The 14,598-nt window shown below is 47.0% G+C and overlaps 1 protein-coding gene across 1 annotated transcript in view; it reads right to left on the bottom strand.

Moving 5' to 3' along the window:
* Nucleotides 1-14,168, bottom strand: part of BAIAP2L1 (BAR/IMD domain containing adaptor protein 2 like 1) — a 150,396-nt gene extending 136,228 nt beyond the window's left edge. Inside the window, exon 1 of the mRNA XM_040356792.1 lies at nt 13,977-14,168. Coding sequence (XP_040212726.1) covers nt 13,977-14,027 — 51 coding nt within the window. The 5' untranslated portion in view covers nt 14,028-14,168. The remainder of the gene's footprint in view (nt 1-13,976) is intronic.
* Nucleotides 14,169-14,598: the final 430 nt, after the last annotated feature.

Below are 14,598 nucleotides of genomic sequence, written 5' to 3'. Positions count from 1 at the left end.
AGAGATCCAGGTCCTGTCAGGGAGAGGAGACCGATGCAGTGTTCCTTGTACATAGGAACACCGATCGGTCACCTCCCCCAACAGTTAGAATCACTCACTAGGGTACACATTTAACCCCTTGATCGCCCTACTGTTAACCCCTTCCCTGACAGTCACATTTACACACTAATCAGTGTATTGAGGTGGTTAAAGGAACCCATTTAGAAAATAAAAAAAAACGAACCTTTACAACCCCTTTAATTAGAAACCCAAAGTCCCAAAAACGTACATTTGTGAACAAAATTCTAGCACCGTTACCAGCTTTAAAGGGGTTAATAGAACACATGTACTGTCAGCAAAGATTTGAGGACAGAAAATTGGCAGATAATGTGCACATTTCTTAAAGTAGAACTATTGGCAAAACTTTTTTTTCTCTCAATTTGGACAGAGAAAAGAAAGTTATAATTTTTTTCCGCCATCTGTGTCCCATTGCAGAGATTTCCATTCACCTGCTGTCCCATAGCCATAACAGGAAGGGAGATAAAATCTCTGCAAAGGTCATTTCTTGGGCCCCCCCAGGTCAGCAGAACTAGTGTCCTCATTAGAAGATTTCCCATCTATTACTATTCTTCGGACAACCCAAAATGTGGGATTTTTTTTAACTTTCAATTATGGCAAACAGGAAAAAAAAAAAAAAAAAGGACAGGGTGTTTTTTTTAAAGCGGCTGTAAACCCACATATTTTTTATATTTATTTTATACCTACAAGGCAAAAGCCATAATGAGCTAGTATGCACCGGGGTTAAGTGTGCCCTAAGGGAGCGATTCTTACTGTAGGGGGGGGGGCGTAGCTGTAGGCGTGACGTCACTGATCGCTGTTCCCTATATCGGGGAACAGACACTTCTCCCCGTTCTTCAGCTCCTGTGACCCGATCACGGGACAGCGGCGGCGATTGGGTCCGCGGAGCTTCGGATCGGGGCATGTGCGACACATGGCTGGGCTCTTAAAGGCACAAGCCTGTGCCCAGCGGTGCCATTCTGCCGACGTATATCGGCGTTGGGGATTTTCACTTCCAGTAAAGTAGACTTCAAGCAGATTCATAGCTTAGCCCGTTTCCCCAACCATGCTCTTTACACCACCCAAATATGTAGAACACAACTCCATCGCTCTACACCTACCTAACAGTGGTTCCAGCCCAATCAGCTCCTTCTCAGGGTTACCTTTGGAGATAAACCACAATAGAAGGACAGTGATGGCAGTGATAAAATTGGCAATCTTTTTCTGAGCAGCCAATGGCACTTCCTGCACACTTCCAGACTGGTTCAAAATCTATGCGCACAGAAGGAATACAAGGATTACATTTTCTATGGATTTTAAGAGCTGCAAAAAAGGTGCCACAGTGGTCTCCAAACTGTGGTCCTTTACTTGCCTTTCTCTGGCCCTGGGGACACTATTTCACCAACTGAACCCAAACAACCCATTCCCTCTACTGACACAGCACTATTTACCCCATTTAAAAACAATGAAGGGGTATTGATGCGCAGGAATTTTCTACACCCAATAGCCAGTTTGTCTCCTCGAAAACCTAAAGGACAGTAAATTGGCCCTTTGCTTAGAAAGTTTGGAGATCCCTGCTCTACAACATAAAAATAAAAGCACATGAAATTGACTGTAAAAAGGCACAATCAATAGTTTGGGGCCCACAACAAAGACAGTCTATACCTGTCCTGCAGCAGTAGAGACTAGATCAGATGATTCAGCAATTATCATGCCTTTGTCAGCAGAAAAACTGTTTACTATCACAGGTTGTGGATACAAGAAGACTTTAGCCTGGGACAAGTCTGCACACAAACTGCATTCAGAGTGAAATCTAGATAAGCAGGTGTTCATTGACACATTACAAACCTACAAAATCCCTTGTATGTAGGAAAAACACACACACACACACACACACACACACACACACACACACACACACACACACACACACACACACACACACACACACACACACACACCATTTCCCCCTGAATGACGCTTTGGGGTTCCATTGGTACACCTCAATGTAAGCAACCCCCTCATCAGACCAGTGAAGGATCTTTATCAAAGTCCCAACTTATGGAGCAAGTAGTACAACTAAACGTCCCCGACTTATCCAAGTTGGTATCCGTGGATCTACATTTACAAGAAGGCTGCAGGCATAAAGATGAAAACTCTGGAAATCAGCCAATATTTACACCCCTTCTGAACACCCTCATCGGAAGGAGGAGAGTCCAGAATTTCATATATATAAAAAATAATAATACACACACTATATACAGTTGTGCTCAAAAGTTTGCATACCCTGGCAGAAATGGTGACTTTTGGCATGAGTATGGAAAACATAATGGATCATGCCAAAAAAACGGCGATTTAAGGATAGCGATCAGATTAAAAAAGGCAATTTATTATTATCACATAGTTGTCGGGCTCCTTTTAAAATTATAAACACAAATCACCCAAATGGCTCCGATCAAAGGTTTACATGCTCTGTAATGTTTGGCCTTGGTACAGACACACAAGGTGACACAGACAGGTTAAAATGGCAATTAAACAGTAATTTCCCACATCTGCGGCTTTTTAATTTGCACTTAAAGCGGAGGTTCACCCTAAAAAACTACTTTCTACCATGCCATGCAGCATACTAGCGTCCGCTACAGTATGCCTTTATTTTATTTTTTTGCGCTATACTCACAGTGTTATCCAATAGTTTCGTTTTAGACACCCGCGGGGAATAGGCGTTCCTATCAAGAGGGGAACATGATTGACGGGCGGCTATGGCGCGTCACGCTTCCCGAAAATAGCCGGAGTAGGTCTCGGCTCTTCACGGCGCTATACGGCGCCTGCATACAGACTAGGAGCTGACTGCGCAGGCGCCGTGAAGAGTCAAGTCCTATTTCGGCTATTTTCGGGAAGCGTGACGTGCCATCGCCGGCTGTCAATCATGTTCCCCTCTTGATAGGAACGCCTACTCCCCGAGGGAGTCTGAAATGGATTAAACAGTGAGTACAGCGGAAAAAAATAAAATAAATGCATACTGTAGCTGACGCTAGTATGCTGCATGGCATGATAGACAAAAAAATTTTTTTTTTTTTAGGGTGAACCCCCGCTTTAACTATGTATAACTAGTCTATGAGTTCGTTAGCACTGGGCAGGCTAGATAATGAGCCAAGGGGAGCAGAAGATAACCGACAAGAGACCTGCATAACAAGGTCATGGAACTTTATAAAGGATGGAAATAAAGAAATAAAATAAATGTGTCCTGCCTGCTCACGCATGCATTCTTTAAAAATGGTACATACTATATATTACCAATTCTCCATGGGTATGCAAACTTTTGATCACAACTGCATCAGGCATGCTATCCTTACCTACATGTTTTAGGTAAAGGACACAAACTATTGAAGCAAAGACATAACAGCCAAAAAACTAGAACTTTCCAGGAGTGCACTCTGGCGGTGTAGTTACTACTATTGTACTTATATAGGCACAGAGAGCTGTATAATGGTGTACAGCCATGGCCAGCAGCTGACAGACGTCGTGGCTGAGAGATGAATGAGTGGCTCTGAACACAGCCTGTACAAACCAATGACCGTTACAGTACCTTGAAAAAGTATTCATACCCCTTGACATTTTCCAAATTTTGTCATGTTACAACTAAAATGTAAATGTAGTGTGCAGCATATTAGTCCAGCCTGTCAGTATCCATTAGTGCCCACCAGTGCAACATCAGTGTCCATTAGTGCCCACCAGTGCAGCCCACAGTGCCACCCCATCAGTGCCAACTCATTAGTGCCCATCAGTGCCCACCAATGCAGCCCATCAGTGCCACCTCACCAGTGCATCTCACTAAATGCCAATCAGCGAATCACATCAGTGCCCACCTCCTCAGTGCCCACCAGTACAGCGCTCCTCAGTGCCCACCAGTACAGCTCAAGAACGGCATTAATAATGTCAGTGCCCACCACCAGAGCGCTCAGCTCTGTTCCATCCCCTCACCCGGCCAAGGAGAGCTCCATTTTTCCTCTAACGTGCTGCACGCCCCGCCTCTACACTACAAACCCCAGAATGCAGTACGGCCAGTAACAACAAATCGGCGGCCGCAGCTGCAGACTTCCTCCACTGGGGGAAAAAAAAACAGCAAACATGCGTTGATAGCCGTTTAGAATAGACAGTGGGCGGCCGGGGGGGGGGGGGGGGGATTTCCACCCATAACGCCACTGCTTCTGATCCCTCACAATCGGCCCGTTTAGACACAATAATCGGCCGATGACGATTTCTTTAAAAAAGCGAAATATTGGCCGATATATCGGTCGACCCCTATTTGGCTGTCATGACACATGACAAAATGTGGAATATTTCAAGGGGTATGAATAGTTTTCCAAGGCACTGTACATGCATACAGAGATGATGAGAGTCCCTGGAAGCAAACAGTCTTCATCCAGGAACGCTCATCCATGCCGATACTAAAGAAACCACTTAGATGTGCATAAAGCCATATCATCTGTAAATTTGTCACCGATTTGTACAGGCAGCTAGTTGGGGCAGTTCATCAACCCCACGCACAGAAATAGGCTGAATCTTGTGTATATGCCTCTGTGCCCATGTCAACAAGCCCTTAGAGTTTAAACTATTTTCAAGGGAAATCTATAGCCATCGGAAACACTTAATTAACAGGAACTGCTGGAGGGAGGCCGGAAAACTAGCTGTCCCCTTGGTAAGAAATCATGCCAATAGCAGCATTTTTTGTAATATTTTATTCTACAATATGAAAAACTATTAGTAACTTTTTTTGGAATGACAATACAAAACAAAAAGAAGTTGCAAAAAGCACTGCAGTGCATTCGTTACCCCAACTTTAGCAGTTGTGAAGAGGTCCTGAACAAAATATTATAAAACCCATGCCAATTCTGCCAACCCCTGCCCCCCTCGGTGCTCCACTCCCTTGTCACTCAGTAAATCTTGGTACGACCTCCCTGAGGCTGCAGGATTTCCAACTGTAGATTATCATAGTGGCTGAGTGTGATTGGCACAGTGGCTGCGTTTGATGGGAACAGTGGCTGCGTGTGATTGGCACAGTGGCTGCGTGTGATTGGCACAGTGGCTGCGTGTGATTGGCACAGTGGCTGCGTGTGATTGGCACAGTGGCTGCGTGTGATTGGCACAGTGGCTGCGTGTGATTGGCACAGTGGCGACAATTTATGGTGGCGAAGTGGCTGCGTGTGTTGGCACAAGTGGCTGCGTGTGTTGGCACAAGTGGCTGCGTGTGTTGGCACAAGTGGCTGCATGTGTTGGCACAAGTGGCTGCATGTGTTGGCACAAGTGGCTGCGTGTGATGGGCACAGTGACCCCTCCCGGCCCTGCCTACTGTTATCACCGCGGCGGGGAACATAACAGACAGCGTTCGTTTGAACAGCTGTTTTCCCCGCTGCGCATAGACACTCCCCCTTGGACGGATCTGTCCAATCGCGAGCAAGGGGGAGTCACATAGACACTCCCCCTTGCTCGCGATTGGACAGATCCGTCCAAGGGGGAGTGTCTATGCGCAGCGGGGAAAACAGCTGTTCAAAGGAACGCTGTCTGTTATGTTCCCCGCCGCGGTGATAACAGTAGGTTGCGGCGGCGGGGGTGGGCCGGATTAAAAGGTCCGCCGGGCCGTATACGGCCCGCGGGCCGTAGTTTGCCCAGGTCTGCTATACACGGTCGAATTTAGAAAGAATTTTTTTTTGAAAATCATAAAATTTTTGCGTTTTTTGTGATCAGATGATCATTGATTTTGAAATTCGACCAAACCTTCAATTTCACGTTTCTACAGAAAATTATTTTTGTGGCCGAGAATCTTCTTTTCTTTCCGGGAATTTTCTTTTCTTGCACATTTCTTTTTTGATTACATTTCTCGCACAATTCTACCATCATTGATTAGAAAATCTATTATTTTTCAAAAAACTACCAACATGTTCCGATTATTAAAATTCAATGGTCGCACGAAAATCGGCTGTTGCTGCAGCCCACTAATGGTGTGAAATACAAACAAAAATTCTTAGATAAGATTTTCGAAAGAAAATTCTTTCGAAATTCGACCCATGTATGGGATGGATGGATGGATGGGACGATCTCTGAAGGCAATAAATCTACACTGCTAAGACAGCTAAACAGACTCTCCTTCCTGCACATCCTGCAAAAAGGGATCTGCAATAAGGATTCTGAAATCTCCTTCTGTACATTTGATGTCAGCTCTCCTTGACTGGAGAGGTCACAACGGGCTCAGGGTCATTGTCAACTGCAACCTCTCCAAAGCATAATGATACAGCACTGGATTTGTGTAAGGCCCCGTACACACGAGAGGATTATCCGCTGGAAACGGTCCTCCGGACCGTTCCTGCGGATAAATCCTCTGGCGGATTTTGATCTGATGGTTGTACTAACCATCAGATCGAAATCCGCGCGGAATCCATCCGCGGTGACGTGTCGCGCCGTCGCCGCGATGATGACGCGGCGGCGTGCGCGACGCTGGAAGATAAAGACTTCCACGCATGCGTCGAATCATTACGACGCATGTGAGGGAGAGGAGCGGACGGATTGAGCCGGTGAGTCTGTACAGACCACCGGATCAATCCGCTGGACAGGATTCCAGCGGATAGATTTCTTAGCATGCTAAGAAATTTTTATCCGCTGGAAATCCGTCGGCTGGAATTTTTTCCGCCGATAAACGTCCGCTTGGACGTACACACCACCGGATCTATCCGCTGGAACTGATCCGCAGATAAATCCGGAGGCGTGTACGAGGCCTTATCTTCACAAGCAAATTGTTTTCCTATTTTAACTTTGTCTCAAGAACCCCGCGCCTCGCCAATTGGGCCCCCTTCCACCCCAGGGCCTCATAACAGCCGATTGGGCTGCTATGACTATTGTTCCGCCATTGGATACTGTACTCAGTATGTGTCATTATATTATTGCCAAATGACAGGGAAACGTAAAATGAAACTGAATGGCTTACACAACTTTCACAAGGTCACTAAACAAGGCAAATTAGAGCTCTAATAAACTTCAAACCACTTGCTCTTAAATACAAATTACCCTGTACTGTATTCACAATAAAAGGTTACCTTTCCACCTTACATCATTGTTCTGTACTCACTCATGACACATAACATGCTCTGTAGCCAATGTTTAATCCCAGTATAAATAACAATGCAAGGCTACAGCACAGCCGCCAGAACATTTAAACAAAGCAGCAAAGGTAGTTTGCATATACAATACACAGAGTATGTATAGAAGAGTCCATAACCTGTTCATATAGGACAACACACACACACACACACACACACACACACACTTCTTTGGCTTTATAGGTTATAAAGGTAAGCCAGCTTAGAGGCAGACAGATGTATTATCTGCCTATAGCTGGCCTGAATACCACCCCTGGCAGAAGTTTTATTACATGTTCCATAAGGTTCTCTTTCCTTTAAAAGCAATGTATGATTGTTTGCATACAAAGGCCTCAACCCCTTTCACACAACAGGCCCGCTCAGATCCGTCTGTCCATTTTTTCAGGCAGATCTGAGCGGGCCATCCATTGACTTCTATGGGCAGGAGGATATCAGCAGAGATGTGTTTGCTGACAGCCTCCTGCCATCCGATCCGACAAGATCTGCTCAAAACAGACGGATTGGATCAGATGAAAAATGGACAGGCGGATCCGTTTTCATCTGATCTCCCATAGAGGACAGCAGAGCTCCGACAGGTCCGTCCCTGCACAGTGAGCAGAGACAGACCTGTCATCCGCCGGCTCAGAGATCAACCAAGCAGTCTCCCGCTGAGCAGATCTGCCCCATGTGAAAGGGGGCCTCAGTTTTATAAGAATGGTGACCACAATGTCCTTTATCCACCCCCCCCCAATGTAGTTATTTCTGTAGCAAGTGGGTGTCACAGTTATTTCGCTGCTTGCTGTAGATAGAGGATGGCCCTTGGTTTTATAGACTCCTGTTCTAAACTGCCCACTGTAGGCCTACATTCACTCTTCGCCTTCACACTTCGACATGCCAGAAGTCTCCCAGTGGGTCATGGCCATCAATGCCGAATTACATAATTAATATACTTGCCCCCAATCCTGTCCACAATAACACCCAATTGCTCCAATTCACCTGCATGATGGGAACAGTAGTTTCTCATATCATTGTCGCGCAGAAAGTGAAAGTATCCACTGTAATGGTACCTCCCCTAGGTGCCCAGCCATAGCTGCATCCCATTATAATGCATTAATAACAAAAATAAAATAATTATTTATATTTGCTAGTGGCTACGACTTCTATCCTTTTTTTCTACTTAATGATTTATAAAATCCTCTTCTGGCCGTTGCCATGATGATTGTGGGCATGTGAAGCCCAAATCGCATTCTCTTCCTGGATTAGCTATGGAGAGGTGCATGTTGGGTAACCAGCATGCACCGCTCAATCTTGCGCATGCGCCATATGGGCCAGTGGCCGCAGCACCACTAAGTTGCCATAACACGGGCGGCAACAAGAGAAAGGTCCCGCCCTGTTATGCCAACCTAGATAGATGTGCCTTAAATTATATTATTTAAAGGTCGGAATTTTTTTTGCCACACTCCTGCCCACTGACTCCTGGGAAATGATGACTCATTTCCTCAGGAGCACAGGCCAGGGAGGAAGCAATGCCAAGCGACATGGACCCGGAAGTGGCAGACACATAGCAATAGGGCATTTCTGGCGAGTAAAAAAAAAAATCCATTCTAAATGTTTTTTATTACCAGTAAAGGACTGTGAAAATTTAGAAAACAATTCAGGGTGGAGCTTTAACAGGGAAAAATAAAAAAGCTAATGCAGCACTAAACCCTTCAATGTAATGCATTCCCAAAACTGTTACATTCAAGACATGCTGTGAATGAGATCAGTCACAGCTGCTTGTGTTCTCAACTAAACTGTCAAGCCATCAAACGGCTGGTGTCATAACTGATCTACAGTGCTGCACATGTGAACAAACGGGCCAAAACAGCAGCTCCCTTGGCGGTAAAGTAAAGGAGGGTTTAGTTCCACTAACTGGTGAGCTGCAACGTGCTAGATTTTTATTTCTGGGTTTATTACTTGTGTTTTTATGGGTTCATACTGGTGCACTGCAGTTTAAACGCAGTGCGAGTATGTGCATTTACCATGTGTTTCCCCCACAGTCCCATTGATGTCTATAAGGTTGTGCATTTTTGCCCTGTTTTCAGAAAGCGCACAGATGCGGCATGCAGGACTTTTGGTGCGCATTCAGAAAACACGGCAAAAACGCGTGACCAATAAGAGTTAAAGCGGAGCTCCACCCTAAAGTGGAACTTCCGCTCATCGGAACCCTCCCCCCTCCGGTGTCACATTTTACACGTTTCAGGGGGGAGAGGGGTGCAGATACCCGTCTAAAGACAGGTATTGGCACCCACTTCCGGCCATACAGCATGCGGGTAGACTGCAGGCAGGACGTCAGATCCCCCCCCCGTTATCTTCTGGGAAAAACACAGCTCCCAAAACACAGCGGGAGCCAGTCAGTACGGCGCAGCACGACTCGCGCATGCGCCGTAGGGAACCGGGCAGTGAAGCCTGGAGCGCTTCACTTCCTGGTTCCCTCACCGAGGATGGCAGTGGAGGCAGCAGAGTGACTAGCGATCGCTCGTCCTCTGCTGCCGAGGGTGCTGGACTCCAGGACAGGTAAGTGTGCGGATATTAAAAGTCAGCAGCTGCAGTATTTGTAGCTGCTGGCTTTTGATATTTTTTTTTTTTTTTCGGCGGACATCTGCTTTAAAGGAACCGTAGTTAAAAAAACTAGTAAATTGCGCACAGATATAAACCACAGCACACAGATATGACCTAATAAACACCAACACATGCATGCGTTTGTGGGGGAACTGTGCTGCAATCCTGTATTGCTAATCTCCGCTAACGATACACAGTACGTTTGAAAGTTCACATAAACATCTCTAGATTAACTTCTGCTGCCAGTTTTCATTACAGTTTGCCAACCTCCACAGTAACCGATATTACAAACAACGTGAATATCGCAGCCAACTGATGCCACCTGCTGATACGGAGCTGCAAGGAGAAAAGGTTACAAAAAACATAATCTTCATCACAGAGAGAGTTAACCAGAGCAAAAAAAAAAAAGTTTAGGAAAAAAAATAAAACCTAATATATCACTATGGACACCAGTTTCCATTCTGTTCTTTTCTTTATCACTCCAGTTTACATAAATCAGGCCCAATGTTCCCTCACCATAAAAAAATAATATGTAATAAAAAAAAAAGCAAAGTTTTATTGAGAGATTTAGACGCACTCATAAAATGAAGACATTTCCTTTAAACATCACAGCCAGTCACCATCACAGCAGACACGTGTTTACATTAACACTGCTGAGAACAGTCATAGGACGGCTTTCTTCAAATCAGAAGATTGACAATTATATGATCTATTGTAATCCAATTACAACTTTGTGCTTTTCCACAATTGTACTAAAGCTAGTTTCATACATGCAACAATCTTTGATCAATTTCAACCGATATTCCCAAACACAACCATCAGGTTCAGGGTTATGATCACACCTGCGAACACCTGGTGGTTGATGATGATTGCAATTGCCTTTCAACTGACATGTATTGAACTCCAGGCCAACCACTAAATATACAGGAGGTTGCATTACCTGCCAAAGGCTTTGTATTTCTATCCATCCAGTTCTGAGATTTACAAAGCAGACGTGATTTTTCAGTTAGAAATTTATTACAGGCCTTCACCCCCCACGCCTGTTACTGGACCAGTGAAAGAAGAAGCAGCAGAATAAGGAGCTCACTTCACAGTCACTCTGCTCTCTCCTGCCATCAGCTTGCTCCTTGTTGGGCACACAAGCACTGCAGCACAGCCGATTAGCTCCCAGTGCTGCTTCTCCCTCCCCATCTCTAAGCTTTGATGTACAGTAAACTGTGAGAGGTTGTTAAAGCTGAACTCCACAAACATTTTTTAAGCACCACAAGTTAGGCAAGTGGGGGTCGTGCATGTATAGGCACTCACCCCGACAGGCCTGTCAAATTCAGACCTTCATACAGCCACTGCGTCCCCATAGAGTACCATAGGCTGTCTGTATGCAATGCTAGGCAGCTCCAGCCACATAAATAAATGGCTCATTCACACTGTACAGGCCACAGAAGCGGAGTGAATGAGCCCATAATTAGAGGCGACTTCTTTAACTTGTGGTGTTTACATAAAAGATTCCTGGAGTTCAGCTTATAAAAAAGAAACGTAATGATGTTTAATGAACACAGAGCTATATTTATTTGTATTTTATATCTGACCGGAGTTCAGCTTTAAGTGGTTGTCACCATAGTACTGTACATTTGACTTTCCAACAGTTAACAGCACAGCCAATAAAACTGTTATGATCTTCTAAAAGCAGAAACCAAAATGTGCCAACTTTAGGTTTTAAAATAAAGACCTGATAATGTGTTCTCTATGAGAATCCCTGATCCTGAGGAGAGTCCCCTGATCCTAAGCAGCACCCCCTTATCCTGAAGACTTCCCCTCTTGTTGTAAGGGTATGGCCAGATCCTGAAGAACGCCCCCTGATTCTAAAGGGTATCCCCAGATTTTGAAGAACCAGGAGGGGAACCCCTGATCCTAAAAAGAAAGCCCTCTGTTCTGGATGGGTGTCCCCTGATCCTAAAGGAACGCCCCCTGAAGCTGAGGGGTATCCCCTGATACTAAAGGAACGCCACCTGAAGCTGAGAGGTATCTCCTGATCCTGACGAACGCCCACTGAAGCTGAGGGGTATCCCCTGATCCTGAGGAACGCCCACCTGAAGCTGAGGTGAATCCCCTGATCCTAAACAAACGCCCCCTGAAGCTGAGGGGTATCCTCTGATCCTAAAGAAACACCCCCTGAAGCTGAGGGGTATCCCCTGATCCTAAAGGAACACCCCCTGAAGCTGAGGGGTATCCCTTGATCCTAAAGGAACACCCCCTGAAGCTGAGGGGTATCCCTTGATCCTAAAGGAACACCCCCTGAAGCTGAGGGGTAACCCCTGATCCTGAGGAACACCCCCTGACGCTAAGGGGTATCCCCTGATCCTAAAGGAAACCCCCCTGAAGCTGAGGGGTATCCCCTGGTCCTAAAGGAAAACCCCCTGAAGCTGAGGGGTATGCCCTGATCCTGAGGAACGCCCACCTGAAGCCGAGGTGAATCCCCTGATCCTGAGGAACACCCCCTGAAGCCGAGGGGTATCCCCAGATTTTGAAGAACCAGGAGGGGAACCCCTGATCCTAAAAAGAAAGCCCTCTGTTCTGATAGGGGGTCCCCTGATCCTAAAGGAACGCCCCCAGAAGCTGAGGGGTATCCCCTGATCCTAAAGGAACGCCCCCAGAAGCTGAGGGGTATCCCCTGATCCTAAAGGAACGCCCCCAGAAGCTGAGGGGTATCCCCTGATCCTAAAGGAACGCCCCCTAAAGCTGAGGGGTATCCCCTGATCCTAAAGGAAACCCCCCTGAAGCTGAGGGGTATCCCCTGGTCCTAAAGGAAAACCCCCTGAAGCTGAGGGGTATGCCCTGATCCTGAGGAACACCCACCTGAAGTTGAGGTGAATTCCCTGATCCTGAGGAACACCCCCTGAAGCTGAGGGGGTAACCCCTGGTCCTGAGGAACACCCCTTGAAGCTAAAGGGTAACCCCTGATCCTGAGGAACACCCCCTGAGATTTGGGGGTGGATGTGATGTGCCTCTGACCGCAGCATTCTTCATGTGGACTGACAGGCACTGCTAGTGTATTGTCTTTCACGGCGATTAAAATCTAACTTACTGGAACATCACTCAAAGTCATAGGTAGTGTGTGTGTGTGTGTGTGTGTGTGTGTGTGTGTGTGTGTGTGTGTGTGATATATATATATATATATATACACACACACACACACACACACACACACACACCCTTACCTGTCTTTCCCAACCTTTATAACATGGGAGAACCCTTAAAATAACTCTGTTCTGAGGGAACCCCCGCTAATAATTACTATTTCTACAGATCCCAGTACATTCGTGTGATGATCAGGGAGAAGAATGCTCCTTACATTGGTGGTCATTGGGAAGAATTCCTCTTTACAAAGAACTTAGATGATTGGGGTCAGTGGGATTATCATTACAAGGAACCCCCCCCCCCCCCATCAACCTGTGGAGGATCCCTTGTTGAGTCGGGCGAACGCACAGTTTTATATATCTATATCCCCATTGTGTACACTATGACAGCAGAACACCATGCGTACACCTCAAGAGCCCCCAAGCTCTGCTGTGCCCCCGGCTCACACCTCCAGTGTGTGGGGGGATCTCCGGGGACACAGAAGAACTTTTCCCAGACTTAAATGGGAACTTGTGAGGACAGAAGCCCAGGATCTCTGAAGGTTCAGGCTCCAGTGGGTCGATCACTCCAGTATACACACAGCTCTGGGGTCCTCACACTTCACTGGCTGCATGCTTGTTTTGGGGTCAGTCTGTCACTGAGCAGGGAGGAAGGATGAGGATGACAAGCCCAAGATTACAGCCCCCTCCCCCCCATGGATCTATGGGGACTACAATGTAGCTGGACAGGAGCTGAGGGGTCATCCCCAGGAGGGTCCACCTTCATCACTCAATGGGAGGAACACAAAGTTCACCAATATAGATCTATCCACAGCTCCATAATAATCCCCTCTGTGCAGAACTCACAGCAGGCTCAGGGTAGAAGGCACTACATGTCCCAGCATGCTCCACTGGAAAGCACCACAAGTCCCAGCATGCTCCACTGGAAGGCACTACAAGTCCCAGCATGCTCCACTGGAAAGCACTACAAGTCCCAGCATGCTCCACTGGAAAGCACTACAAGTCCCAGCAAGCCCCCTGAGCTCCAGGCAGCAGACTGGGGACTCGGTGTCGCCCCTCTCCGGTCACACTGTACCTTGTAGGTGTTCTCGGTGATCCTGGCCACGGCCTCCGGGTCCCGGGACATGTCTGCGGTCTTCAGTGTCACTCTTTCCCGCTCCGCACACTGTCCTGCCTCCTCACCATAACCCCTCCATCTCCCACCGGCGGCGCCCGACAACTGTGACAAGTAGAGGGAGCGGCGGCTGCGGGCTGAGCGGGGAAGGTGGGGCTGGTGAGGTCAGCAGCAGGTGCCGGCCGGGGAGGGGACGTACCTGGGCGGAGGTGGGAGGAGCGCGGGATGAGGAGGGGGCGGGGAAGTTACCTTGGCGGAGGGTGTGTGAGGAGGAATGGTGGATGGAGCGAGCGCACCGAGTTCTCCACACACACAGCGCCTATAGAAGGAGCTCAGTGTACAATGTGTGACTGTGACATGGTGGAGCTGCCTGTGCACTGAGCCAGGGCTGCTCTGCTTGCAATGTATATTATACTTTTCCAACTTTATTTCAGTCATGGAACACCTCAGAACTCATTCACAGAACTCCAACCATGGAACACCTCAGAACTCATTCACAGAGCTCCAACCATGGGACACCTCAGAACTCATTCACAGAGCTCCAACCATGGGACACCTCAGAACTCATTCACAGAGCTCCAAC

This window comes from Rana temporaria, chromosome 6 (genome assembly GCF_905171775.1).
Source record: "Rana temporaria chromosome 6, aRanTem1.1, whole genome shotgun sequence".
NCBI lineage: Eukaryota > Metazoa > Chordata > Amphibia > Anura > Ranidae > Rana > Rana temporaria.
The sequence above is the reverse complement of the archived record's forward strand: the minus strand, read 5'-3'. Positions and strand labels throughout refer to the sequence as shown.